The sequence below is a fragment of the Takifugu flavidus genome, chromosome 17, assembly GCF_003711565.1.
Source record: "Takifugu flavidus isolate HTHZ2018 chromosome 17, ASM371156v2, whole genome shotgun sequence".
NCBI lineage: Eukaryota > Metazoa > Chordata > Actinopteri > Tetraodontiformes > Tetraodontidae > Takifugu > Takifugu flavidus.
The window spans coordinates 3,211,178-3,238,522 of record NC_079536.1 but is presented as its reverse complement, the minus strand read 5'-3'; the positions used below and the strand labels follow the sequence as shown (position 1 = coordinate 3,238,522).

Genomic DNA, 27,345 nt, shown 5'->3' with positions numbered 1-27,345 from the left:
AAAATGCACAACTGCAAAGATTCTATAGGCTTGTATTTCCTAAGAGTTTATAGGAATTAATTTAATTTATTTTAATTGTCTAGTTTGTTACAGATTTATTTAACATAGGCCTATAACACAATGATAACTCAGGTGTTGCTGACAGTTGAAAACAACATTTTCAGGGGCACCATAAACTATATGCCTTTTTAAAGGCTGCCTTAAAAACATCTTTAAAATAATCTCTTCCAAAAGACACTCAACGCTCTTACCTCTCTGGGGGTAACAGTTGAACAGGTATAGTTGGCCTAATTGCTGTTATTCGTTTTCTCCCGCTTATCCGGATCCGGGTCGCGGGGGCAGCAGCTTCAGGGGGATGCCCAGACAGCCCTCTCCCCGGCCACTTCCATCAGCTCCTCCGGGGGAACCCCCAGCCGCTCCCAAGCCAGGCGAGAGATGTAATCTCTCCCCCTCGTCCTGGGCCGGCCACGGGGCCGCCTCCTGGTGGGACATGTCCGGAACACCCCTAAAGGGAGGCGTCCGGAAGGCATCCTAGCCAGATGCCCGAGCCTCCCCAACTGACTCCTCTCGATGTGGAGGAGCAGCGGTTCTACTCCGAGCCCCTCCCGGATGTCCGATCTTCTCACCCTACCTCTAAGGCTGAGCCCGGCCACCCTGCGGAGGAAACTCATTTCAGCCGCTTGTATCCGCGATCTCGTTCTTTCGGTCATCACCCAGCGTTGATGGCCATAGGTGAGGACTGGGACGTAGATCGACCGGTAAACTCAAATCGTCTATTTACACAGCATGATTTTATACTATAACCACTGTATTAGCAATGTAACAACTTTAGTGAGTTAGCTATTAAAATTGTAAGAGATATTGTTAAATTTGTATCGTCACCCTGAATTTTAATAATCTAGACGTAAACACGCGTAATACCCCCTCCTGCCGGAAGATGGGAGCATAGCCCAGGCGCTTCTGATCAGAGATGAGGGTCGATTAAACTGATCACAAACCGCTTCTGCTCTTCCCTTAACGGGGTCGCGGGGGTCATAGCCCCGTCTGACATTTGTGGACAGCATAACAAGCTAAGAAATTTAAGGATATAAAGAGGGTGATGCTCCAAATTAGCCCACTGGTCTTTGTTTGACCTGTCAAAGGGAGTACTTGAGTGTGTGTGAAGTTTCCACCAGTTTTCTGATGCTTCTTCCACATTCTGCGAGTACATCTCTGTGCAAACTGTCCCCTTCCTTTACATTTCATAAACACTTACGTGTCCATCAAAGGCAACGCGGTGCCCCTCAGGCCATCGTGGCAGCTGACAACAGCAACGTCTCACCACCTAATGGGAGTCATGGGGTCTGGATGGGAGGAGGGCCGCTTGGAAAACCTTCCTCTGTCCTTTAAGCTTCAGTTCAGGACGAAGCTGTGCTAGAGCGGAGGGGCTTTTGGCGTCGTGGCTGGGGTGAGTATTTTACACGCCTCCGTCCTTAACTTAGAGGAAAAGTTCTTGAGATAATCATCTGAAGCCGCCGAACTGATGTGAGTTGCTTTTGCTTTCAGTTGAGGCCTTTGTGATGATCTCTGTTGTCTGTAAGTTTCCCTTCCCTTCTGCTCTTTTATTTGCTGTGCTGCTCCCTAATATCGTATTATCACTCTTTCTTCCATCATTGTGTCCACTCTCAAAGGGCTCGCCGTGCTCTTGCTCTGTGCTGGCCGCCCCGGGGCCGAGCTCGGCACCACTCCCAACATTAAGCACATCGTGATGGGAAGGTGCTACGAGTACAGCACCCTGGTGAACCCCGGTGTGAGGTAACGAGGGATTACCGGGGCTTAAATAGCAGCAGTTGAAACAGGAAGTGTTGGTTTTGAGAGCAGAAGTCGAGGAGTTAATGCGCTTACAGGGCAGCAGATAGAGGAACGGTTCAAATGATTGACTTTCGTAATGATTGACTTCCCGTTGTGCAACTGTAGTTCCCACAAGGACCTGCTCAACCTGCTTCCCCGTGTGAACGAGTCGTGCGAACGAGCCAGGGCTTTTGTTTTTTCTCCCATTTCCATGAGCCGAACCCAAAGATCTGAGGGCTTCTTTTAAATTCACAAAAGGCGTGTTTCACTCGAATGTTGCTCCCTAATCTGGCCAAGTGTGTGTTCGCGAGACCTTCTCCTTTGTTCATCCATGCAGCCCACAGGTGTGGCTGATCAGACAGCACGATTATTATTATAGAAGGGAGGGGGGACCATTTACCTAAACCACTGCAACACATCTCCTTCAAGTCAAGTTTATTTAGAGCCCCAAATCACCATCTTTGCTGCCTCGGAGGGCTCTACAGTTGTGACACCCTCTGTCCTTAGACCCTTGAAATGGCTCAGAAACACTTAAATAATCCCCATTTAGGAGAGAAAGAAGAAACCAGGAGAGCCACAGATGAGGGCTCCTCTCCCTGGGATGGACAGACCTGCTGTAGATGCCACATATACAGAGATTTTTCAGACAAAACACACTTAAATGCACAGCATAGTCATCAAATCTGGTTCTTTCCAGAAGGAAACTTTAAAGAGTCTGAACCCTAACAACGACTAAACTAGAGTCTACGTGCCATCAAAGAAACCAAAGCAAATAGCCACATTTTACCCACATTGTGAGGTATTAAAACAGCTGTGATGAGGAATATAACTTAACTTTACACGCAGATATGACTGCGAGAGCATCTGGAGACACTTTGAGGAGGCCGTCTGCTGTCAGACTCCTTGTAACACAACGGTGGAGGATTATCGACACATGTTTTACGCTATGGCACAAGCCTGGGCTCCCCCCTGTGGTCGGGTAAGCAAGAGTTCTGCTTAAGGTCTGAATTACTGACACACCATCAGGCTAACTATCTGTAAATGAGGGCTTTTCTTCTGTTCTGTTTAGTTCCTCTTCTGGAGTAAGACCAAGACCTTCGTGCAGACCTTTGTAGCAGCTTTACGGTACTTCTGGACGCTAGAGGACACGCTAGCCGGCTACATGTTCAATGACCTCCTGTGGTGTGGACAAGAAGACAACGACGGTAGAGAAAAACACATTATAGCACATCTGGGATGCTGCTGATGTTCAAATTAACCAGAATCTGATGGCCTGCTGCAGAGATGCAACCTCAAACGCTAAAAAATCTTTGCTGTCTAACAAACTAGCACACAGACACGCCACAAGGGATTTGTTTTTTACGTGTACGCCCAATTCAACCATCGCTCAGGAAGCTGCAGCTGTGCTCCTCAAGGATTTACTGTGAATGTAGTTTTGAATAACTTTCCAACACGTCAACGCACCACTGCCACGTCTTCAATGATGCCTGATTTACAAAAAGAACGACATCGTTACTAATGTCGATGCTTCTCACAGGCTTTGACTTTGGTTCCTGTCCCGGCTGGTCAGCCTGTGAACGCCATCCAGTGTACTCTCTGTGGCGCCGAGCTTCCCAAAACGTGAGCGTCCGGCCGTTATTCACGCACGCCAGAGTGAAACGTTGGCCTCACATGATGTCCCTCATGTCTCAGTTTGCAGAAATGGCCTGTGGGAACGTCACCGTGCTGCTCAACGGCTCTGTCTTCGACGCCTTCAATAGGGAAAGGTACCGAAGCACATCTGTGGCGAATGTGTTTGATCAGAAATGATTGTGTTTTGTTCTCGCAGCATGTTTGGAAGTGTTGAGCTGGACAGTCTGGACCCCTGCAGGGTGGATCATGTCAACATAAAGGTGGTGACCGATCGGGAGGGACCCTTCATGTAAGGAAACAGTCATAAATGAAACTCATCAGGTTACTCATCCCCTGAGGACTAAAACACCAAACTTTGGGATGCCAAGAGGCTGATTCTGAATACATTTGCTGGAGCTAAAGAGGAGTGAGGAGTTGTTTTTCCATCTCAGGGAATCCTGTAGTCGAGGATCCGTCTTAGACCTGATCGAAATCCTCCGGTCTCGAGGTTTCCGCTGGACGTGCGCAGACAATGACCGGTGAGCAAAAATCAGTGTCAGTGCTGTACCCTATTCGGAGCACTCCATGTATCCCATAATGCTTTGCATAAGATAGTGTTAAACTGATGGTGGCCCTGAACCACAGCAATGGCAACATTGGAAACAGAGACACTCAAGAGTTCTTTTGGTTTCTTGTACCGTATTTTCCCGACTATAAGGCGCACCTAAAACATTGAGATTTTCTCAAAAATCGACAGTGCGCCTTATAATATGGTGCGCCTTGTGTGTGGACTGAGTTCCAAAATCTGCTGTGTGCCTTTGGTAGGTGCACTACGGTAAAGGCTCTGCCAATCGATTAGCGGCACACCTCCGCGTAAGGATCCCCTAAAATGGCGCCGGTCAAGAGAGAATATGAGGCTTACTTTAAACTGCAGGCCATCGAATATGCGGCTGAAAATGGCAATCGAGCAGCTGCGAGACATTTTAATGTAAATGAGTCCATGGTCAGAAAGTGGAGAAAACAAGAAAGTGAACGAAAGTGAGGAAGACGAAGCTGAGTTTCCGCGTGAACAAAGCAAGGTGGCCCGAGCTGGAAGACCGAGTGGAACAGTTGGTTGTGGAACAGCGAACAACCGGAAGGGGCGTCTCTACTGTCACCAAAGGCCAAAGCGACTGCTGAAGAAATGGACATTGAACACTTCCAAGGAGGTCCGTCGTGCTGTTTTTGCTTTATGAGGAGGCAGCATCTCTCCATACGCACAAGGACAGCTGTTGCGCAGCGGCTGCCCGCGGATTACCAGGAGAGGGCGGCCATCTTCCGCACCTACTGCCGCGACAAGATAACCGCGCCCAGCCACATCTATGAGGCAGCGGCGGGCAAGTTATGCCACCATATGTGGGTAGATTGTAGACGCATGGGCTATGATACCGTCTTCATGTATTGGAAGAGCTTTTACAAAAGCCGGCATCAACGCTGAAGCAGAACCGGTCGGTGAGTCCGATTCAGGTGATGAAGAAGAGGAATTCGGGATCTTTGACATTGAAATAGCGCAGCTGTTATTTCAGATACAGAAGATGAAAACTTTGATGGTTTTGTGGTGGAAGAATGAATATTTTGTTCAATAAATGTGTCGAAACTCACTGTCTTACTTGTCATTTTTTACTGTATGTTTCAGCATGCGCCTAATAATACGGTGCGCCTTATGTATGTTTTAAATACAGAAATAGCACCCATAACTGAGACTGCGCCTTTTATTACAGTGCGCCTTATGGTCGTGAAAATACGTTATGTATATTGCGAAAAAAGGCTGTCTGTTTTTTTGATGCAGTTCTAAACTTTTAACGCCTAAAATTCAAACATTTGTAAAGAAGTAAAGTAGATGGAAGGACTTGGTAGAAACAGGAGCTCCACACCGATGTTGTTTGTGGGATTTTCCAGTGAAGGGACCCTTGGGTAAAGGATATCATATCTGTCTACAGGACACAGATGATCCTACAGTGGATCTGGAACTCCGAACAATCGTCCTGCCAAACAGATGCACACAGCCTTGGAAAGGCTGGAAGGATCCTCATGCTAACTTGAAAATCCTGAGCATGTCGGAACAGGAGTCTCTGACCTTTACAGATCCCACCTACGGCAGAACTTTCAAAGTAAATATGCTCCTTGATAATAGACTCAAAGGTCATGTTTCTCACTTGTGTTGATCCAACCGTGGTGTTTCTGTAACATATGAGTGAGAACATGAGTGACTGATGCGATATCACAATCAGTGTGTTCAACTTTGTTGTTATCTCACAGGTTTCAAGGTTTATGAGACCAAAATTCAACAGGAAGCCCCAAAAGTCTTTTATACTGTGCAGTTCAGTCGTGCATCAAACAAACAAAAAAAAGACCCCCGAGGTGTCAGGACTGAGGTTTTGGCTGTGGGTCACTCTCACTTTCAGGGCAGATGTGTATTCAACATGTTCAATTATTAAGTTATTATACACGATGCATTTAATACAAAAAAGACACGAGCTAAAACCTGCTAAACTTCCGTTTCCTTCACTTTTAACCTGTTAATGATAAACTCATGCACGCAATTCACTTTCTTTTTTTCCATCGATAGTCTTAATTCTTAAAAAGGATTAAAAGGAAACGTCAGCAAGGGTGTGTTCAACAGCAGCAGTTTAGATAAAGGTCTCAACCTTTTATTTATTTTTTGCATAAGTAACTAAAGAGCCCGAAAGGTTCTCGCCACTCTGTTGCAACCAAGAGTGCAGCGTGGTTCCAGTAATCTTATTAACTTTGGTTTCACTTTAATGTCACACGGTTAATGGTCCGACTTTCCCGTCAAACGTAACGCCCGAGGAGCGCAGCGCGAGCGGCGGGAGCGTTGGGGCAGTGACGTCACGGCGGGGGGTGCCGCATATAAGACAGCGTGCGCGAGCGCTCGGGTGACAGAAGGCGGACTGCGTCTTAGCAGCAGCCGAGGCGACTTCCGGAGTGAGTCGGCAGAAGAGAGGGATGAAGCGAGGGGTCTGCATCGCGGCTGTGGTGCTGCTGGTGGTGCTGGTGGTCGCGATCACGTTGGGAGTGACACTCAGGCGGAAACCACCCCAACAGACGTTTAAAGAGACTTTTATCGCCAGGTGTCACCAGTACAAAGGGTAAGTCAAGACTGGGATCACAGAATACACCGCAGACCTGCAGAAAATCACACAAGAGGCCTTTTATTCTGAGCTTTCTGCAGGTGGACTGTTTAATGTGAGCGCTGCATGGTTTAAATACTCACACGAGCAGTTTTAGTAGTTACACAATTGAGTGTTGAGTATAAGTCTGTAGACAAACTTAAAAATATGGAAAGAAGTTCCAGTGGGAGCTGTTAACGGGGTCTTAAAGATAAGGAAGATCTTTTATTCCCTGCAGGAGAGACTGTGAAACAATATGGAGCACGTTTGAGCAAGCGTATGTGGGGCAGGACCCCTGTAAAATTCCCACAGATGCCTACAATCCCCTGTTTCAGGTGGCCCCCATCACGATGACATGCGGCAAGGTAACCTCGATTTGTCACCTGTCTGTTAACCACCTGTGGCAGCTCTCAGATCGCTCATGGCAAAATACAACCTTTCATTTTGACGGGGTGTTTAGACCATGTTCTGGAGCAAAACGAAGGATGTGGTCCATGCCTACAATGATAAGACAAAGTGTTTTGTTACGATGGAGGACACCCTGCTGGGGTCGGTGTTGGACAACCTAAGCTGGTGTGGAAAAGAGGGCAGCAATGGTAACACCAAGAACTTCATTATTAGCCAAACCAGAAGGTTTCTCAGCTGCTATTAACATGTGTAACACAGCAGAAGGATGCTGTGGTGCACTTACAGGACGAGTTCTAACTTGACTCATTTATCGGCACATCAGAGCCTGAGTCCTTTGAACCGGCTGCCTGTTTGTGTAGAGAGCTGGCGCTGTGCACGAATATGACTTTAATTGTTATATTAACTAACTGATTTGGCATCAGGGAATTTTTGACAAGTGCAGAGTCTGAGTGATTACATTAGGCTGAGGCTTTATCCCAACTCGAAATGTTTTATTTTATTTATATCCCTTTGACGTGACGCTGATCTGCTGATGTCACCTAGAAACGTTCACCAGCGGCTGCCCTAAATGGGATGCCTGCAAAGACAACCCGGTTCGCTCCTTCTGGACTCAAGGATCAACTAAAGTAAGTGAAGGATTGGTGATTTTATAAAAACAATTTGACAATGTTTCCAGTGCTCGAGAGTCAAAACAAATCCTGGCTGAATGCTAAAATGGTCTCTTGGTCTGGGTCCTCAATGAGGCTTTGTGCCGGTCGCCATGGAGTCACATGGTGCTCTCCTGAGCGAGCTGCAGCAACCCACGGATGGAGGGACAAAGTTGAACAAATGAGGGGGTGAATAAGGAATACTTGAGGACGATTCTATATAACAGAAATTAGCTCATGCTCCCAGGGCTATCTAGACCCTCCCTTCTGGTGTGGTGCGAGTGGTCAAGTTCCTGAATCTATACTTAGTACTTAGTTCGTACTTTAAAGCACATACTTTCTGCCAGTGGTGCTGCTGACAGGGGTGAAATTCTTTGTGGGATACCCAAGTGTCCCGCCAGCAGACAGGGGACATCTGATGCATACTTAATCCAATGGGAAGAGCAACAACACTCCTGGGAAACTTGGAGCATAGCTGGCAGGAGTAATGCATAGAATAGGAACAGTATCCGGGAAGTAAGTATGTTTCCCAAGTGTGTGATCATGCAAGTACAGACAGGTCCACCTATTTTTGTCCTAACTCTCGCTCTGAGGCCGGCTGAGGCTGTGAGGAAGTACTAGAACATGTACGACACACCGTGTGAGGCTTATAAACACCTGCATGTGGGTAGTAATACAGTCGTTCACATCTGTTGCTAAAGATGGAGATGCAAAGGCATGATTAACTAACCAGGCGTGAAAAGATCATCTCAAAATGGGGCCGTTCGGTTGTTTAAATGTTTCTCATGGTGAAGGCAGACGGATGGTTTCCTCTAAAATTCTCAAGGCCTCATCTGTGTACAGTTTGCAGAGGCTGCCTGTGGTGACGCCACGGTGATGCTGGACGGATCCATCGCCACCCCCTTTGACACATCGAGGTCAGTCCCTCCGCTACCTTGCGAGTTTATGGGTGGAGATGGTGTTTTCTGACATGTGTCCTGTTGTTTTCAGTGTTTTTGGGAAGACCGAGGTTAAGAAGTTGAAGTACCCCAAGGTCAGGAAGTTGACCGTCGTCCTTGTCACAGCGACAACACCCGTGTAAGGTTCTAGGTTCTCTCCTGTCACCAGTTTGAGGTTGTTGCCATGTAAATGTCCAGAACCTGAAGTTCTGCTCTGGGTCTGCTCAGGTCCGACTGCTCAAACGAGTCTTTAAATGAATTAAGGCAGAAACTGGATCGTAAAATCGGCTACGAATGCAAGGAAGTGAGCAAGTAAGTATACGGGCAGCTTCAGAGGAGGCGTTCCCCAGCCCACTGTTCTGACTGTCTCGTGTCTCTCTGCAGAACTCGCATTAGTGAATGTGCCTCCAACGACATCTCCTGCACGAACTGCTGGTGAAGTCCTGCTCCAGCACCACTACAGCCATATTGGACGTGCTGCACCATTGTGGTGCACGTGTCCGAAGCTAGCTAAAGTACTTTTTCAGGGTTGTATTACCGGGTTGTAAATGTGATGTGTTTCATAAATTTAGACTGTTAGAACCGTAATCACCCTGACACAAACAGGTCAGATATCAGTCCTTTATTATTATGCACCCCTGCTAACATTACCTGCCTTCTTTTATTTTTTTTTACAATAAAATTCTGAAATGTGTGAAATCAGCTTTGAAACATCTGTGTGCTGCATTTGCTCCTGTTCATATTCAGAGTTTTAGCTTTCGCGAACACTAGCTAAATCTGTGTCAGAGGTCCGCAGCCGGTGTTTTGGGGGGTGTAAACTGACGGATCACGGGATTGTGATCAGAACCACGTTAGTGTCTCACCTGACAATCTAAAAAAAACGAGAGACTAGTCTTTATTTAGTCGTTTGTTGTTCGCCGAAACAGACCCACGTGGTTTTATCAGCATTGGAGGCTCGACGGCGGAGGGTGCTTACGTCACGGGGAGCCGCGCGATATAAATAGAGCGGATCAACGGGGGGGGTCCACGGAGGATTCGGATAAAGCTCTGCCTTAAAATCGCGGTTCTGGTGCTCGTCGCCCTCGCCTGGTGGTCTCTAAACAAGTTTATGTCAGGTTGTCAGTGCTCCGCAAGGTAAACTAGAGGACTGAATACTGTCCAAATTAATGGCCTGAATGGGGCTGCAGATCGGCTGTATCGCGCTCCAAATTAGACGGGTTTTCTTGCAAAGTTCCTGCAGGTAAACAAACACACAGGCTAATGGGGAACGTGCACACTTTATGCAGTCATTTCATCACTGCTGAATCCAAATAAAGCCGGAACCATCTTTGCTTTCGATCTTTAATAAGAAACGACAGTGGAGGAAACATGTTGGGGTCAGGTTTTTGGACCATCTGTCCTGGTGCGGAAAGGAGGGCGGCAAAAAATGGAAAAGCACCAACTTTGCTAAACCATTTTTTTTTTAAATCTCAGAAATGGTTCTGTTGGAATTCACCGCAGGTGGCCTGTTCATAACAGAAGTGGCAGCTTTTTCAGGTTTCGTTTTAACAACCACCATGTGCATGAATGCACTTCCTGTTTCCTGAAGATTGACGCTAACACTGTGCTAGCTGCAGCTTGATGTGTTGCGAGCATTATTTTAAGCATTTTTTTTCTCTTATTGTCCAATGATACATTTTACTGCTCAGACTGACTCAATTTTCCTTATTTTCTTAAATAATAATAATAAAAGATGATCAGGAAGCATCAGTGTGTTCATGCAACCTGCTCTGCTGTGTTATTGACTCATTAGCTTTGCAAATGGTGACTAAAGTGGAGCAAGTCCGCCGTTGACTGTTAACTTAATCAATGAAACGCAGCATTGTGATCAGACCCCCTTCGCCTGACAAACTCCTCCATCTGACGGGGAGATAAAAAACAAGTTACACCCGTTTTAAATCCAAAATAGCCGCCCTAAGATGCTGCAAAAGTTTTGCTGAAGTTCCAATTCACAAGGGGGAAATATAAAATTTATTGGATGCACGTCACTGCAGATGCCAGTTGGTTTAACAAATTCAACAGTATTTCCTTCCTGGGTTTCAGCGTGTAGCTGGCTGGTGTGGACGCACTTAGAATCACACTCTCTCTCTCACACACACACACACACACACATTCTACTAGTATCAGCAAACACTTACACTTCCAGTAAAAGAAAACATCATACACATTTTCTCCAAAAACATCTAAAACATGTTGTTACGGTTCGTGGTTGTTTAGGACCCGAACGCAGGCAAGACGCAGTGATGAAAGTTGGTTTTATTAAACAAACACAAAAGGGCAGTCCTCCTGGACAGTTCTTTCCCCGGATGCACACAACGAGCTCCAGCATGGAGCCACAAAAATCTCAAAAACCAACAAAGTTACCAGAGACACCTTATCACATGAAATCCTCCGACACTGGTAGGCCGGAGTCTTAGACCTTAAATAGGCAGCTATCACTGATGTCCTGCAGGTGCGCCAACAGGTGGCCGGAGCATGGCTCCACCACGCCCCCTGCAGGACAAACACAACTGGGAATCCTGGATCACAACACATGTTGAAGTTTGGGGGAAAACAACAAAAAAAAACAGCATTTCAAAATGCACAACTGCAAAGATTCTATAGGCTTGTATTTCCTAAGTTTTATAGGAATTAATTTAATTCATTTTAATTGTCTAGTTTGTTACAGATTTATTTAACATAGGCCTATAACACAATGATAACTCAGGTGTTGCTGACAGTTGAAAACAACATTTTCAGGGGCAACATAAACTATATGCCTTTTTAAAGGCTGCCTTAAAAACATCTTTAAAATAATCTCTTCCAAAAGACACTCAACGCTCTTACCTCTCTGGGGTAACAGTTGAACAGGTATAGTTGGCCTAATTGCTGTTATTCGTTTTCTGCCGCTTATCCGGATCCGGGTCGCGGGGGCAGCAGCTTCAGGAGGGATGCCCAGACAGCCCTCTCCCCGGCCACTTCCATCAGCTCCTCCGGGGGGACCCCCAGCCGCTCCCAAGCCAGGCGAGAGATGTAATCTCTCCCCCTCGTCCTGGGCCGGCCACGGGGCCGCCTCCTGGTGGGACATGTCCGGAACACCCCTAAAGGGAGGCGTCCGGAAGGCATCCTAGCCAGATGCCCGAGCCACCCCAACTGACTCCTCTCGATGTGGAGGAGCAGCGGTTCTACTCCGAGCCCCTCCCGGATGTCCGAGCTTCTCACCCTACCTCTAAGGCTGAGCCCGGCCACCCTGCGGAGGAGACTCATTTCAGCCGCTTGTATCCGCGATCTCGTTCTTTCGGTCATCACCCAGCGTTGATGGCCATAGGTGAGGACTGGGACGTAGATCGACCGGTAAACACAAATCGTCTATTTACACAGCATGATTTTATACTATAACCACTGTATTAGCAATGTAACAACTTTAGTGAGTTAGCTATTAAAATTGTAAGAGATATTGTTAAATTTGTATCGTCACCCTGAATTTTAATAATCTAGACGTAAACACGCGTAATACCCCCTCCTGCCGGAAGATGGGAGCATCGCCCAGGCGCTTCTGATCAGAGATGAGGGTCGATTAAACTGATCACAAACCGCTTCTGCTCTTCCCTTAACGGGGTCGCGGGGGTCATAGCCCCGTCTGACATTTGTGGACAGCATAACAAGCTAAGAAATTTAAGGATATAAAGAGGGTGATGCTCCAAATTAGCCCACTGGTCTTTGTTTGACCTGTCAAAGGGAGCACTTGAGTGTGTGTGAAGTTTCCACCAGTTTTCTGATGGTTCTTCCACATTCTGCGAGTACATCTCTGTGCAAACTGTCCCCTTCCTTTACATTTCATAAACACTTACGTGTCCATCAAAGGCAACGCGGTGCCCCTCAGGCCATCGTGGCAGCTGACAACAGCAACGTCTCACCACCTAATGGGACTCATGGGGTCTGGATGGGAGGAGGGCCGCTTGGAAAACTTTCCTCTGTCCTTTAAGCTTCGGTTCAGGACGAAGCTGTGCTAGAGTGGAGGGGCTTTTGGCGTCGCGGCTGGGGTGAGTATTTTACACGACTCCGTCCTTAACTTAGAGGAAAAGTTCTTGAGATAATCATCTGAAGCCGCCGAACTGATGTGAGTTGCTTTTGCTTTCAGTTGAGGCCTTTGTGATGATCTCTGTTGTCTGTAAGTTTCCCTTCCCTTCCGCTCTTTTATTTGCTGTGCTGCTCCCTAATATCGTATTATCACTCTTTCTTCCATCATTGTGTCCACTCTCAAAGGGCTCGCCGTGCTCTTGCTCTGCGCTGGCCGTCCCGGGGCCGAGCTCGGCACCACTCCCAACATTAAGCACATCGTGATGGGAAGGTGCTACGAGTACAGCACCCTGGTGAACCCCGGTGTGAGGTAACGAGGTATTACCGGGGCTTAAACAGCAGCAGTTGAAACAGGAAGTGTTGGTTTTGAGCAGAAGTCGAGGAGTTAATGCGCTTACAGGGCAGCAGATAGAGGAACGGTTCAAATGATTGACTTTCGTAATGATTGACTCCCCGCTGTGCAGCTGTAGTTCCCACAAGCACCTGCTCAAGAGGAAGCTTCCCCGTGTGAACGAGCCGGGCTTTTGTTTTTTTCTCTCCCATTTCCATGAGCCGAACCCAAAGATCTGAGGGCTTCTTTTAAATTCACAAAAGGCGTGTTTCACTCGAATGAATGTTGCTCCCTAATCTGGCCAAGTGTGTGTTCGTGAGACCTTCTCCTTTGTTCATCCATCCAGCCCACAGGTGTGGCTGATCAGACAGCATGATTATTATTATAGAAGGGAGGGGGGACCATTTACCTAAACCACTGCAACACATCTCCTTCAAGTCAAGTTTATTTAGAGCCCCAAATCACCATCTTTGCTGCCTCGGAGGGCTCGACAGTTGTGACACCCTCTGTCCTTAGACCCTTGAAATGGCTCAGAAACACTTAAATAATCCCCATTTAGGGAGAAAGAAGAAACCAGGAGAGCCACAGATGAGGGCTCCTCTCCCTGGGATGGACAGACCTGCTGTAGATGCCACATATACAGAGATTTTTCAGACAAAACACACTTAAATGCACAGCATAGTCATCAAATCTGGTTCTTTCCAGAAGGAAACTTTAAAGAGTCTGAACCCTAACAACGACTAAACTAGAGTCTACGTGCCATCAAAGAAACCAAAGCAAATAGCCACATTTTACCCACATTGTGAGGTATTAAAACAGCTGTGATGAGGAATATAACTTAACTTTACACACAGATATGACTGCGAGAGCATCTGGAGACACTTTGAGGAGGCCGTCTGCCGTCAGACTCCTTGTAACACAACGGTGGAGGATTATCGACACATGTTTTACGCTATGGCACAAGCCTGGGCTCCCCCCTGTGGTCGGGTAAGCAAGAGTTCTGCTTAAGGTCTGAATTACTGACACACCATCAGGCTAACTATCTGTAAATGAGGGCTTTTCTTCTGTTCTGTTGTTTAGTTCCTCTTCTGGAGTAAGACCAAGACCTTCGTGCAGACCTTTGTAGCAGCTTTACGGTACTTCTGGACGCTAGAGGACACGCTAGCCGGCTACATGTTCAATGACCTCCTGTGGTGTGGACAAGAAGACAACGACGGTAGAAAAACACATTATAGCACATCTGGGATGCTGCTGATGTTCAAATTAACCAGAATCTGATGGCCTGCTGCAGAGATGCAACCTCAAACGCTAAAAAATCTTTGCTGGCTAACAAACTAGCACACAGACACGCCACAAGGGATTTGTTTTTTACGTGTACGCCCAATTCAACCATCGCTCAGGAAGCTGCAGCTGTGCTCCTCAAGGATTTACTGTGAATGTAGTTTTGAATAACTTTCCAACACGTCAACGCACCACCCACTGCCACGTCTTCAATGATGCCTGATTTACAAAAAGAACGACATCGTTACTAATGTCGATGCTTCTCACAGGCTTTGACTTTGGTTCCTGTCCCGGCTGGTCAGCCTGTGAACGCCATCCAGTGTACTCTCTGTGGCGCCGAGCTTCCCAAAACGTGAGCGTCCGGCCGTTATTCACGCACGCCAGAGTGAAACGTTGGCCTCACATGATGTCCCTCATGTCTCAGTTTGCAGAAATGGCCTGTGGGAACGTCACCGTGCTGCTCAACGGCTCTGTCTTCGACGCCTTCAATAGGGAAAGGTACCGAAGCACATCTGTGGCGAATGTGTTTGATCAGAAATGATTGTGTTTTGTTCTCGCAGCATGTTTGGAAGTGTTGAGCTGGACAGTCTGGACCCCTGCAGGGTGGATCATGTCAACATAAAGGTGGTGACCGATCGGGAGGGACCCTTCATGTAAGGAAACAGTCATAAATGAAACTCATCAGGTTACTCATCCCCTGAGGACTAAAACACCAAACTTTGGGATGCCAAGAGGCTGATTCTGAATACATTTGCTGGAGCTAAAGAGGAGTGAGGAGTTGTTTTTCCATCTCAGGGAATCCTGTAGTTGAGGATCCGTCTTAGACCTGATCGAAATCCTTCGGTCTCGAGGTTTCCGCTGGACGTGCGCAGACAACGACCGGTGAGCCAAAATCAGTGTCAGTGCTGTACCCTATTCGGAGCACTCCATGTATCCCATAATGCTTTGCATAAGATAGTGTTAAACTGATGGTGGCCCTGAACCACAGCAATGGCAACATTGGAAACAGAGACACTCAAGAGTTCTTTTGGTTTCTTGTACCGTATTTTCACGACTATAAGGCGCACCTAAAACACTGAGATTTTCTCAAAAATCGACAGTGCGCCTTATAATATGTTGCGCCTTGTGTGTGGACTGAGTTCCAAAATCTGCTGTGTGCCTTTGGTAGGTGCACTACGGTAAAGGCTCCGCCAATCGATTAGCGGCACACCTCCGCGTAAGGACCCCCTAAAATGGCGCCGGTCAAGAGAGAATATGAGGCTTACTTTAAACTGCAGGCCATCGAATATGCGGCTGAAAATGGCAATCGAGCAGCTGCGAGACATTTTAATGTAAATGAGTCCATGGTCAGAAAGTGGAGAAAACAAGAAAGTGAACGAAAGTGAGGAAGACGAAGCTGAGTTTCCGCGTGAACAAAGCAAGGTGGCCTGAGCTGGAAGACCGAGTGGAACAGTTGGTTGTGGAACAGCGAACAACCGGAAGGGGCGTCTCTACTGTCACCAAAGGCCAAAGCGACTGCTGAAGAAATGGACATTGAGCACTTCCAAGGAGGTCCGTCGTGCTGTTTTTGCTTTATGAGGAGGCAGCATCTCTCCATACGCACAAGGACAGCTGTTGCGCAGCGGCTGCCCGCGGATTACCAGGAGAGGGCGGCCATCTTCCGCACCTACTGCCGCGACAAGATAACCGCGCCCAGCCACATCTATGAGGCAGCGGCGGGCAAGTTATGCCACCATATGTGGGTAGATTGTAGACGCATGGGCTATGATACCGTCTTCATGTATTGGAAGAGCTTTTACAAAAGCCGGCATCAACGCTGAAGCAGAACCGGTCGGTGAGTCCGATTCAGGTGATGAAGAAGAGGAATTCGGGATCTTTGACATTGAAATAGCGCAGCTGTTTATTTCAGATACAGAAGACTTTGATGGTTTTGTGGTGGAAGAATGAATATTTTGTTCAATAAATGTGTCGAAACTCACTGTCTTACTTGTCATTTTTTACTGTATGTTTCAGCATGCGCCTAATAATACGGTGCGCCTTATGTATGTTTTAAATACAGAAATAGCACCCATAACTGAGACTGCGCCTTTTATTACAGTGCGCCTTATGTATGTTGTAAATACAGAAATAGCACCCATAACTGAGACTGCACCTTTTATTACAGTGCGCCTTATGGTCGTGACAATACGTTATGTATATTGCGAAAAAAGGCTGTCTGTTTTTTTGATGCAGTTCTAAACTTTTAACGCCTAAAATTCAAACATTTGTAAAGAAGTAAAGTAGATGGAAGGACTTGGTAGAAACAGGAGCTCCACACCAATGTTGTTTGTGGGATTTTCCAGTGAAGGGACCCTTGGGTAAAGGATATCATATCTGTCTACAGGACACAGATGATCCTACAGTGGATCTGGAACTCCGAACAATCGTCCTGCCAAACAGATGCACACAGCCTGGGAAAGGCTGGAAGGATCCTCATGCTAACTTGAAAATCCTGAGCATGTCGGAACAGGAGTCTCTGACCTTTACAGATCCCACCTACGGCAGAACTTTCAAAGTAAATATGCTCCTTGATAATAGACTCAAAGGTCACGTTTCTCACTTGTGTTGATCCAACCGTGGTGTTTCTGTAACATATGAGTGAGAACATGAGTGACTGATGCGATATCACAATCAGTGTGTTCAACTTTGTTGTTATCTCACAGGGTTCAAGGTTTATGAGACCAAAATTCAACAGGAAGCCCCAAAAGTCTTTTATACTGTGCAGTTCAGTCATGCATCAAACAAAAAAAAAAAGACCCCCGAGGTGTCAGGACTGAGGTTTTGGCTGTGGGTCACTCTCACTTTCAGGGCTGATGTGTATTCAACATGTTCAATTATTAAGTTATTATACACGATGCATTTAATACAAAAAAGACACGAGCTAAAACCTGCTAGACTTCCGTTTCCTTCACTTTTAACCTGTTAATGATAAACTCATGCACGCAATTCACTTTCTTTTTTCCATCGATAGCCTTAATTCTTAAAAAGGATTAAAAGGAAACGTCAGTAAGGGTGTGTTCAACAGCAGCAGTTTAGATAAAGGTCTCAACCTTTTATTTATTTTTTGCATAAGTAACTAAAGAGCCCGAAAGGTTCTCGCCACTCTGTTGCAACCAAGAGTGCAGCGTGATTCCAGTAATCTTATTAACTTTAGTTTCACTTAAATGTCACACGGTTAATGGTCCGACTGTCCCGTCTAACGTAACGCCCGAGGAGCGCAGCGCGAGCGGCGGGAGCGTTGGGGCAGTGACGTCACGGCGGGGGGTGCCGCATATAAGACAGCGTGCGCGAGCGCTCGGGTGACAGAAGGCGGACTGCGTCTTAGCAGCAGCCGAGGCGGACTTCCGGAGTGAGTCGGCAGAAGAGAGGGATGAAGCGAGGGGTCTGCATCGCGGCTGTGGTGCTGCTGCTGGTGCTGGTGGTCGCGATCACGTTGGGAGTGACACTCAGTCGGAAACCACCCCAACAGACGTTTAAAGAGACTTTTATCGCCAGGTGTCACCAGTACAAAGGGTAAGTCAAGACTGGGATCACAGAATGCACCGCAGACCTGCAGAAAATCACACAAGAGGCCTTTTATTCTGAGCTTTCTGCAGGTGGACTGTTTAATGTGAGCGCTGCATGGTTTAAATATACTCAAACAAGCAGTTTTAGTAGTTACACAATTGAGTGTTGAGTATAAGTCTGTAGACAAACTTAAAAATATGGAAAGAAGTTCCAGTGGGAGCTGTTAACGGGGTCTTAAAGATAAGGAAGATCTTTTATTCCTGCAGGAGCGACTGTGAAACAATATGGAGCACGTTTGAGCAAGCGTATGTGGGGCGGGACCCCTGTAAAATTCCCACAGATGCCTACAATCCCCTGTTTCAGGTGGCCCCCATCACAATGACATGCGGCAAGGTAACCTCGATTCGTCACCTGTCTGTTACCCACCTGTGGCAGCTCTCAGATCGCTCATGGCAAAATATAACCTTTCTTTTTGACGGGGTGTTTAGGCCATGTTCTGGAGCAAAACGAAGGATGTGGTCCATGCCTACAATGAGAACACCAAGTGTTTTGTTACGATGGAGGACACCCTGCTGGGGTCGGTGTTGGACAACCTAATCTGGTGTGGAAAAGAGGGCAGCAATGGTAAGACCAAGAACTTCATTATTAGCCAAACCAGAAGGTTTCTCAGCTGCTATTAACATGTGTAACACAGCAGAAGGATGCTGTGGTGCACTTACAGGACGAGTTCTAACTTGACTCATTTATCGGCACATCAGAGCCTGAGTCCTTTGAACCGGCTGCCTGTTTGTGTAGAGAGCTGGCGCTGTGCACGAATATGACTTTAATTGTTAATATTAACTAACTGATTTGGCATCAGGGAATTTTTGACAAGTGCAGAGTCTGAGTGATTACATTAGGCTGAGGCTTTATCCCAACTCGAAATGTTTTATTTTATTTATATCCCTTTGACGTGACGCTGATCTGCTGATGTCACCTAGAAACGTTCACCAGCGGCTGCCCTGACTGGAATGCCTGCAAAAACAACCCGGTTCGCTCCTTCTGGACTCAAGGATCAACTAAAGTAAGTGAAGGATTGGTGATTTTATAAAAACAATTTGACAATGTTTCCAGTGCTCGAGAGTCAAAACAAATCCTGGCTGAATGCTAAAATGGTCTCTTGGTCTGGGTCCTCAATGAGGCTTTGTGCCGGTCGCCATGGAGTCACATGGTGCTCTCCTGAGCGAGCTGCAGCAACCCACGGATGGAGGGACAAAGTTGAACAAATGAGGGGGTGAATAAGGAATACTTGAGGATGATTCTATATAACAGAAATTAGCTCATGCTCCCAGGGCTATCTAGACCAGGCATGGGCAAACTAAGGCCCGGGGGCCACACCGGCCCGTTAAACGTTTTAATCCGGCCCGCCAAACTTGAAAAATTAAATGAATAAACCTTGTTAATGTTAAATTTTCACTGCAATTCTGGTGTTTTCCCACTAGAAAAAAGACAGTCAGGAGGAGAGTGATGGTGATATCCTGAAGGATAACAGAACTTTCAGTGCTTTAAAATAGAAATGGTTATTAATTTTTTTTTAAAAGGCACATTTTATTCATTTGATTTTAAGTGTTTTAAGACTCATTCCAAAGTCAGATATTTTGTTGTAATGCTTCTCTTCATTTTCATTTGAAATTAAAGCACATGTTTTCTCCATATCCCAAGATGTGTATTTTTTCTCCAATGAGGTGAGGTTACCAAAGCACTCCATCCATCCATCTGCTCCTGGTCCGGCCCCTTTGTCAAATGTTAGAACCCATTGTGGCCCACGCATCAAAATGTTTGCCCACCCCTGATCTAGACCCTCCCTTCTGGTGTGGTGCGGAAGTACTAGAACATGTACGACACACCGTGTGAGGCTTATAAACACCTGCATGTGGGTAGTAATACAGTTGTTCACATCTGTTGCTAAAGATGGAGATGCAAAGGCATGATTAACTAACCAGGCGTGAAAAGATCATCTCAAAATGGGGCCGTTCGGTTGTTTAAATGTTTCTCATGGTGAAGGCAGACGGATGGTTTCCTCTAAAATTCTCAAGGCCTCATCTGTGTACAGTTTGCAGAGGCTGCCTGTGGTGACGCCACGGTGATGCTGAACGGATCCATCGCCACCCCCTTTGACACATCGAGGTCAGTCCCTCCGCTACCTTCCGAGTTTATGGGTGGAGATGGTGTTTTCTGACATGTGTCCTGTTGTTTTCAGTGTTTTTGGGAGCGTCGAGGTTCTGAAGTTGAACTCCGCCAAGGTCAAGAAGTTGACCGTCGTCCTTGTCACAGCGACAACACCCGTGTAAGGTTCTAGGTTCTCTCCTGTCACCAGTTTGAGGTTGTTGCCATGTAAATGTCCAGAACCTGAAGTTCTGCTCTGGGTCTGCTCAGGTCCAACTGCTCAAACGAGTCTTTAAATGAATTAAGGCAGAAACTGGATCGTAAAATCGGCTACGAATGCAAGGAAGTGAGCGAGTAAGTATACGGGCAGCTTCAGAGGAGCCGTTCCCCAGCCCACTGTTCTGACTGTCTCGTGTCTCTCTGCAGAACTCGCATTAATGAATGTGGATCCAACGACATCTCCTGCACGAACTGCTGGTGAAGTCCTGCTCCAGCACCAATACAGCCATATTGGACGTGCTGCACCATTGGGGTGCACGTGTCCGAAGCTAGCTAAAGTACTTTTTCAGGGTTGCATTACCGGGTTGTAAATGTGATGTGTTTCATAAATTTAGACTGTTGGGACCGTAATCACCCTGACACAAACAGGTCAGATACCAGCAGGGGTGCATAATAATAAAGGACTGATATCTGACCTGTTTGTGTCAGGGTGATTACGGTCCTACCATTACCTGCCTTCATTTTTTTTTTTAATAATAAAATTCTGAAATGTGTGAAATCAGCTTTGAAACATCTGTGTGCTGCATTTGCTCCTGTTCATATTCAGAGTTTTAGCTTTAGCGAACACTAGCTAAATCTGTGTCAGAGGTCCTCAGCCGGTGTTTTGAGGGGCAAACTGGACTAACGGATCACGGGATTGTGATCAGAACCACGTTAGTGTCTCACCTGACAATCTAAAAAAAACGAGAGACTAGTCTTTATTTAGTCGTTTGTTGTTCGCCGAAACAGACCCACGTGGTTTTATCAGCATTGGAGGCTCGACGGCGGAGGGTGCTTACGTCACGGGAGCCGCGCGATATAAATAGTGCGGATCAACGGGGGTGGTCCACGGAGGATTCGGATAAAGCTCTGCCTTAAAATCGCGGTTCTGGTGCTCGTCGCCCTCGCCTGGTGGTCTCTAAACAAGTTTATGTCAGGTTGTCAGTGCTCCGCAAGGTAAACTAGAGGACTGAATACTGTCCAAATTAATGGCCTGAATGGGGCTGCGGATCGGCTGTATCGCGCTCCAAATTAGACGGGTTTTCTTGCAAAGTTCCTGCAGGTAAACAAACACACAGGCTAATGGGGAACGTGCACACTGTATGCAGTCATTTCATCACTGCTGAATCCAAATAAAGCTGGAACCATCTTTGCTTTCGATCTTTAATAAGAAACGACAGTGGAGGAAACATTTTGGGATCAAGTTTTTGGACCATCTGTCCTGGTGCGGTAAGGAGGGCGGCAAAAAATGGAAAAGCACCAACTTTGCTAAACCATTTTTTTTTTTAAATCTCAGAAATGGTTGTGTTGGAATTCACCGCAGGTGGCCTGTTCATAACAGAAGTGGCAGCTTTTTCAGGTTTCGTTTTAACAACCACCATGTGCATGAATGTGCTTCCTGTTTCCTGAAGATTGACGCTAACACTGTGCTAGCTGCAGCTTGATGTGTTGCGAGCATTATTTTAAGCATTTTTTTTCCTCTTTTATTGTCCAATGATACATTTTACTGCTCAGACTGACTCAATTTTCCTTATTTTCTTAAATAATAATAAAAGATGATCAGGAAGCATCAGTGTGTTCATGCAACCTGCTCTGCTGTGTTACTGACTCATTAGCTTTGCAAATGGTGACCAAAGTGGAGCAAGTCCGCCGTTGACTGTTAACTTAATCAACGAAACGCAGCATTGTGATCAGACCCACTTTCGCCTGACAAACTCCTCCATCTGACGGGGAGATAAAAAACAAGTTACACCCATTTTAAATCCAAAATAGCCGCCCTAAGATGCTGAAAACGTTTTGCTGAAGTTCCAATTCACAAGGGGGAAATATAAAATTATATTGGATGCACGTCACTGCAGATGCCAGTTGGTTTAACGACATTCAACAGTATTTCCTTCCTGGGTTTCAGCGTGTAGCTGGCTGATGTGGACGCACTTAGAACCCCCACACACACGCACACACACACACACACACACGTAAACAGAAACTACTAGTATCAGGAAACACTTACACTTCCAGTAAAAGAAAACATCATACACATTTTCTCCAAAAACATCTAAAACATGTTGACATTTGGGGGGGGGAACAAAACAGCATTTCGAAATGCAATGCAAAGATTCTATAGGCTTGTATTTAGGTTAGTTTAATTTATTTTAATTGTCTAGCTTGTTACAGATTTATTTAACATAGGCCTATAACACAATGATAAACAACATTTTCAGGGGCAACATAAACTATATGCCTTTTAAAGGCTGCCTTTAACACATCTTTAAAATAATCTCTTCCAAAAGACCCTCAACGCTCTTACCTCTCTGGGGTAACAGTTGAACAGGTATAGTTGGCCTTATTGCTGTTATCAGGGCTGAAATCAAAATGGCCGACCCGTTAAACACCACCTCCTAAATAAAGTATTACACACCATTATAACAAAACAAGTGTAACTGGATGGTTAATGGCGATGTGTGTGTCTGCTGCCTTTCTCTCCTGCTTCAACCAGTCTTTTCTTGGTTGCCACGGTGTTTCCTCAGGTGTGTAGCATGTACCTGATGGCACCAGGTGCCCCTGAGTGGTGGCCCCTGATGAGGGCCTGTTTATAGGCCTCAGCCTCACGTCTGGTGGCCCTGTGGTGTGTGAGGCCTCCTCCTGAGCAGCTGCCGCCAGCTACCGTAAATTAATGTGCGTAGGCTACAGTGGGAGTTGTGGGTATTATTAGGTTTCTTAACATCCCCCCCCCCCCCCCCCTCCCACACACACACACACCACACACACACACACACACACACCACTAACCCCTTCCCTGAAGCAGTGACTCAACGCTTTTGAGAACAACTTCGACATGGCAACTTTTCGGCTTTTCTTCTGTATAGTTTCATCTCGACACTCGTTTCCGGTTTCCACGCCGTTCCCTGCATTCACGAGCGCACGACTTTCGTCAAGGCCACGTGACCGCACAGTGCTAAAAAAAAAAATCCCACAAACAAACAAACAAAAACAAGACAGGAAACGTCTGAGATAACATGAACATATCTGACACTTACTGCCGACTTCCTGTTAATCAGCAAAATTAAATAAAGCTGGAGTTAAGTAAGGGCTTTTTCTAAATATAACCTTTGTTAGAATTTATTCATTAGTTTGTTGACTTTTGTAGAGGTTTAACTACCTGGTTAAAAATGAAACACAAATGTTAAAATGCGACGTTTGTGTTTCATTTTTACCGGCTTCATTTAAAAAAAAAACGTATTAAAGTAAAGGTTAATACAGATAATCATGCATCTTATTTTCCCACTATTTAATTATAAAGTCTCTGCATTTATTCAGGTCAGAGGGAATTATTTAGGCTACATATATATCACATGTTGGGTTAGGGTTAGGTTAGTTACTTCGCTACTCATTACTAGCATCATTTTTGAAGACTAAAGTCTATATTTTAACCTGCTTTCGTGGCGACCCGTTGACTTTGCAGGTCAGGACATTTCTTGCAGTGTAGAGATTTTTATTTCTGAGTCATCGCTCGTGTCACTATTTACCGCTCGCGCCGCTGATCGAACTTTTGTACTTTCCTTTCCATTGATGCGGTCGCGAGGAGGGAATCCCTTCCGCTGATTGGACAACGCTGGTTTTTACACGTCAGTGGGGATGGCGGGTATAAATGGCGCGCGGAGCGGGTCCAACACGAGCCAGAACCGAAGCGAAAGGATGGAGGACGTGAAGAGTTCGGTGAGAACAAGTTCTGCTACAGTTTAACACTGAAATCGTGCACATATGTTGAATTTCTTGTAAATAAGTGTGTGATTTAAAAAAAAAATATATACATTTAAGTATAAAATGTATTTATATTAGAATGTAATGCTAATAGCTACAGACGTATTTGGCCAATTAAAATGGCAGTTAATGACAAACCTCTGAATTGTGCAGAAGTAAACATACTTTATGGTGGTATTTTGATATGCAGGTGATTACAATCATTTTTGAATCGACCGATTGGAAATTTCATTGCAACTGTTTGTCAGAAACTGCAGAAATATCACAACCAATGTGACTTGTGTTGTTTATGATCACATTTTCATATATAATCACTATCCACAATGTTTTAATGATCTGTCACTTGTTGCTTATGGTATCATCTGGTATTTTCTCTACTTCTGTGGGTTTCCAGGCTGAAGCTGTGTCTGTGGACAGGAAGCGCTCCTGCAGGCTTTATCCATCGCTCCCAAAGGTGGACAGACACGAGGTTAGCATGCTAGAGGGAGCCGCTGCTCATCGCCTCCAGAGCCGCAGCACAGACACTCAGGTGCGAACTTACGCAAACCTGGAAGATACGTTTCATAGGCCACCAGGAAATGAGCGTGTTTGTTACTGGAAACATCATAGACTAAAAAAAAATCCCAAAATGCGTAAAAAGGAAGTTAACGGATCCAGTTGCATAATTCCCACCTTCCACATTTCCATACTTCCCTTTAAATATCTTTTTTTTCTTAATTTATTCAGGCAGACAGTGACACCACACTCGCAGCTCAGATTCTCATCTTGGAGGAGCAGAAGAAAGAGGTGAGCGAACATCAGAAAAAATGTTGGGATTCGCTTCCAAATGTTTTGGGTCTCAACGCTTTCGTCTCTTTTTCTCAGCTTCTTCTCATTAATGAGAAATGGGCCAGAGAGTACCGGACCATGAAGCAGTTCTACAGCAAGAAGGTACAGCTAGAAAGAACCACAGTTCTGCTGAGGGCCCTCAGGCTGTCAAAGTGCCCTCTTGGATACCCAGAGGGTTTATAGGTCATGATAAGGATCGTCTCAGTGGATAAACCTTGATAAAGTGCATTTTGAGGGAGAAATAGTTTGATGTGCCCTCTAGGTGACCTAACAGTGTCCTCCCAGATACCCTGAGGGTTTATTCATTTTTATTATTATTTTATTTATTATTTGAATGCCCCATCAATAGTCACCTCCCTGATAAAGTGCCCTTTGTGGGGGAAATCCAATGCCATGGCCTCTGGGTGACCGAGCAGTGTCTGGAAAAATATGGCCTTTGGGGTATTCCTTCTCCTTCAGCTGAAACATGACCTCTAGGATGACCTGCCAAGTACTAGTTTTTTGGAGCTGTTCCTTCTGATGAGCTAAATATGATGCCCCCCTTGGGTCCTCGGCCCCTCGGCCCCTGATCCTCAGACACCCTGAGTCCGCCGCTGTTGGAAAACCATTTAACATCTCTGTTGTTCCGGGACAGGTCCGAGAATTGAGGAGCATACTTCAGGGGGACTTCTCTCACACTGAAGACAACAGGTGCGAAGAAGGAGAAAAGAACATCACATTTGGGAAGAAGGTCCAAGACGAGGACAGCGCCAAGGTGATTCAAGAGACGATGATCCAAGTCCAGATAGTCTCAGTCCTCTTCAATATTAATGCTCCAAAATAACCCACGCAGGCTGAAGTTAGCCGCTCTGGAGACGAAGCAGCGGAGTTACGGGGGCAGAACAGCTTTCTGACCAGGAGAGGGCAGCATCAGATGCAGGAGATCAGGAGACTGAATGAGGTGAGTGGACTTTCAGGACGGGTCAGACTTGTCTGAGGGTTCAGTGACATCTAAAGCCGTCTCTTGTTCTACGCTGGTTCAGGCGCTTCAGGTCGTGCTTGGGTCCGACGACGTTAGACGTGCGTCGCTACAGGATGTCTGGAAACATCAGGTGAGACCCAGTCGTCCTCATACCCTTCCTAATTAGTACTTACAACCAGTACCAGATATCTAGTCGGGGTTTTTGTCCAATCACATTTCTATTTTTAGACTACACGATGAGCCTGGGTTAGTTGAAAGCTAACTTTTTTGTACGAGGTTGCTAGCCAAGCTCCAGAAATATTTCCCTCTAAAAGGGGGTAATTTCACACCCTGATCCCCTTTGAACTGTTACATCATGTTTCTTTGCTGTCCGTTTGTAGGCCGAGGTCTACAGGGAGGACTTCCTGAAGGAGCGGAGCGACAGGGAGAAGCTCCACGGAAGGTACCTGGACCTCGAAGAGAAGTACAGAAAAGTCTGTTATGAGCTTCGAGCCCTCAAGCCTCAGGTCTACTTCCACTTATGAATGCTTTATGTTTTCTGAGAAGATCAAAGCTTTCAACACAGCTGTTTCCTGTTCTACAGGCTCCGCCCACCAAACCCATTGTTGACTGCAGGTGCAGAAATCATGGCAGATCTCGGAACCCAACGGAGCAACCTACGCACAGACCCACGCGTGCATTGAACTTTACGCATCACTGACATCAAAGCTAGATTATGACAGGGTGGAAGGTTCTGAGGACAACTGGAACAAAAATTTAGTCTAGAAACAAGCGGACAGCGGACGCCACTTTACATCGTGATGCCAAATAACACTATAGACACAATTACCTTTTTACAAAAATCATGGACTTTTCAGGTTATAGCTTTAAGGGGGGGGGGGGTGTATTCTCAGGGACAACAGTGACCTCTAGTGACAGACTGATGTCAAAACGACAGAACGCAAGTGGATTTTGGACTGAACTGCTTGTTGGAAAAGCAAATATGGATAGTAGTTATGATTGATTGAATTAGCTTGCATGTGTATTGTAAATAAAATAAAAAATACAGTGTTATATTGCTGATTTCAGCTTGAAGCGACTTTTTTATTGACCACGATGGCCAAAAACGCCAGTGGGGAGTCCACCTGTGGTGTGATTTTTACATTACTGGAATTTTAAGAAACTATAATTCACCTAACAGAAGACCAGCAGCAGCCTGGTTATGACATTTTCTGGCAGTTACAGCTCAAAATTAACAATTCTTTTGGATTTGCAGCACATTCTATATCTAAACAAGCTGTCAAAGGTCCTGGAGGACAGTCACTCATGTTCCGTTTGTTGTGTTAGCATGCTAACACCTCACACACACGAAGGCACACAGTTGATGGAGTTTGTCTCAGTTCCTGATCAACCACAGGCTGAAGCCTGGAATCAGCACGTGAACATTCATCAGGTGGTTTGTGGTCGCCGTGGTGGGACGGTCGTCCCGCGTGACCAAGTTGCAATAAAAGCCAGGACAGACCGGTCAGAGCGGAACGCTGCGAAGACGCTC

At 46.0% G+C, this 27,345-nt stretch overlaps 4 protein-coding genes, 1 long non-coding RNA gene and 1 pseudogene across 8 annotated transcripts; 5 read left to right on the top strand and 1 right to left on the bottom strand.

Moving 5' to 3' along the window:
* The first annotated feature begins 356 nt into the window (after window positions 1–356).
* On the top strand, window positions 357–5,973 carry LOC130514094 (ADP-ribosyl cyclase/cyclic ADP-ribose hydrolase 1-like). 3 transcript variants are annotated; one of them, XM_057013457.1, is made up of 11 exons: window positions 357–732; window positions 1,269–1,447; window positions 1,546–1,575; window positions 1,671–1,794; window positions 2,677–2,809; window positions 2,900–3,035; window positions 3,368–3,450; window positions 3,523–3,596; window positions 3,659–3,751; window positions 3,894–3,980; window positions 5,421–5,973. In XM_057013457.1, exons 3-11 carry the CDS (start codon window positions 1,560–1,562, stop codon window positions 5,521–5,523), a joined length of 849 nt encoding a protein of 282 aa, XP_056869437.1. In that variant the 5' UTR covers window positions 357–732; window positions 1,269–1,447; window positions 1,546–1,559; the 3' UTR covers window positions 5,524–5,973. The 3 variants fall into 3 exon arrangements, with proteins under 3 accessions (XP_056869437.1, XP_056869436.1, XP_056869438.1); XM_057013456.1 differs by having other exon boundaries at window positions 357–758; XM_057013458.1 differs by lacking the exon at window positions 5,421–5,973 and adding an exon at window positions 4,267–5,081 and having other exon boundaries at window positions 357–758.
* A 136-nt stretch (window positions 5,974–6,109) lies between these two features.
* LOC130514103 (uncharacterized) lies at window positions 6,110–7,369 on the bottom strand. The gene is made up of 2 exons (XR_008946914.1): window positions 7,010–7,369; window positions 6,110–6,627 (listed from the first exon to the last, which is right to left on the bottom strand). It is a non-coding gene; the product is annotated as an uncharacterized LOC130514103 (long non-coding RNA).
* LOC130514099 (ADP-ribosyl cyclase/cyclic ADP-ribose hydrolase 1-like) lies at window positions 6,448–9,306 on the top strand. Its single transcript, XM_057013461.1, has 8 exons — window positions 6,448–6,590; window positions 6,850–6,976; window positions 7,072–7,207; window positions 7,563–7,645; window positions 8,510–8,583; window positions 8,657–8,743; window positions 8,833–8,916; window positions 8,989–9,306. Exons 1-8 carry the CDS (start codon window positions 6,448–6,450, stop codon window positions 9,041–9,043), a joined length of 789 nt encoding a protein of 262 aa, XP_056869441.1. The 3' UTR covers window positions 9,044–9,306.
* A 3,213-nt stretch (window positions 9,307–12,519) lies between these two features.
* Window positions 12,520–17,245, top strand: LOC130514095 (ADP-ribosyl cyclase/cyclic ADP-ribose hydrolase 1-like; annotated as a pseudogene).
* A 339-nt stretch (window positions 17,246–17,584) lies between these two features.
* Window positions 17,585–20,783, top strand: LOC130514097 (ADP-ribosyl cyclase/cyclic ADP-ribose hydrolase 1-like). The gene is made up of 8 exons (XM_057013460.1): window positions 17,585–17,866; window positions 18,127–18,253; window positions 18,349–18,484; window positions 18,841–18,923; window positions 19,953–20,026; window positions 20,100–20,186; window positions 20,276–20,359; window positions 20,432–20,783. Exons 1-8 carry the CDS (start codon window positions 17,724–17,726, stop codon window positions 20,484–20,486), a joined length of 789 nt encoding a protein of 262 aa, XP_056869440.1. The 5' UTR covers window positions 17,585–17,723; the 3' UTR covers window positions 20,487–20,783.
* Window positions 20,784–23,414: 2,631 nt separating this feature from the next.
* Window positions 23,415–26,876, top strand: LOC130513953 (TNFAIP3-interacting protein 3-like). Of its 2 annotated transcripts, none has more exons than XM_057013276.1 (9): window positions 23,415–23,980; window positions 24,420–24,494; window positions 24,752–24,811; window positions 24,890–24,955; window positions 25,488–25,607; window positions 25,686–25,793; window positions 25,876–25,944; window positions 26,195–26,320; window positions 26,398–26,876. In XM_057013276.1, the coding sequence occupies exons 1-9, from the start codon at window positions 23,900–23,902 to the stop codon at window positions 26,512–26,514; spliced, it is 822 nt and encodes a 273-aa protein (XP_056869256.1). In that variant the 5' UTR covers window positions 23,415–23,899; the 3' UTR covers window positions 26,515–26,876. The 2 variants fall into 2 exon arrangements, with proteins under 2 accessions (XP_056869256.1, XP_056869255.1); XM_057013275.1 differs by having other exon boundaries at window positions 23,439–23,980; window positions 24,420–24,554.
* Window positions 26,877–27,345: the final 469 nt, after the last annotated feature.

Excerpts from the sequence above, each read along its gene's own strand:
- LOC130514094 (XM_057013457.1), top strand. Across the intron at positions 3,036-3,367 it reads TGGACAAGAAGACAACGACG|GCTTTGACTTTGGTTCCTGT; the intron begins GTAGAGAAAAAC and ends TGCTTCTCACAG. Across the intron at positions 3,451-3,522 it reads GGCGCCGAGCTTCCCAAAAC|TTTGCAGAAATGGCCTGTGG; the intron begins GTGAGCGTCCGG and ends CTCATGTCTCAG.
- LOC130514099 (XM_057013461.1), top strand. The coding sequence starts at position 6,448 with ATGAAGCGAGGGGTCTGCATCGCGGCTGTGGTGCTGCTGGTGGTGCTG. Across the intron at positions 6,977-7,071 it reads TCACGATGACATGCGGCAAG|ACCATGTTCTGGAGCAAAAC; the intron begins GTAACCTCGATT and ends CGGGGTGTTTAG. Across the intron at positions 8,744-8,832 it reads GTCACAGCGACAACACCCGT|GTCCGACTGCTCAAACGAGT; the intron begins GTAAGGTTCTAG and ends GGGTCTGCTCAG.
- LOC130514097 (XM_057013460.1), top strand. The coding sequence starts at position 17,724 with ATGAAGCGAGGGGTCTGCATCGCGGCTGTGGTGCTGCTGCTGGTGCTG. Across the intron at positions 20,027-20,099 it reads ACCCCCTTTGACACATCGAG|TGTTTTTGGGAGCGTCGAGG; the intron begins GTCAGTCCCTCC and ends TGTTGTTTTCAG. Across the intron at positions 20,187-20,275 it reads GTCACAGCGACAACACCCGT|GTCCAACTGCTCAAACGAGT; the intron begins GTAAGGTTCTAG and ends GGGTCTGCTCAG.
- LOC130513953 (XM_057013275.1), top strand. The coding sequence starts at position 23,900 with ATGGCGGGTATAAATGGCGCGCGGAGCGGGTCCAACACGAGCCAGAAC. Across the intron at positions 25,608-25,685 it reads AAGACGAGGACAGCGCCAAG|GCTGAAGTTAGCCGCTCTGG; the intron begins GTGATTCAAGAG and ends TAACCCACGCAG. Across the intron at positions 25,794-25,875 it reads AGATCAGGAGACTGAATGAG|GCGCTTCAGGTCGTGCTTGG; the intron begins GTGAGTGGACTT and ends ACGCTGGTTCAG.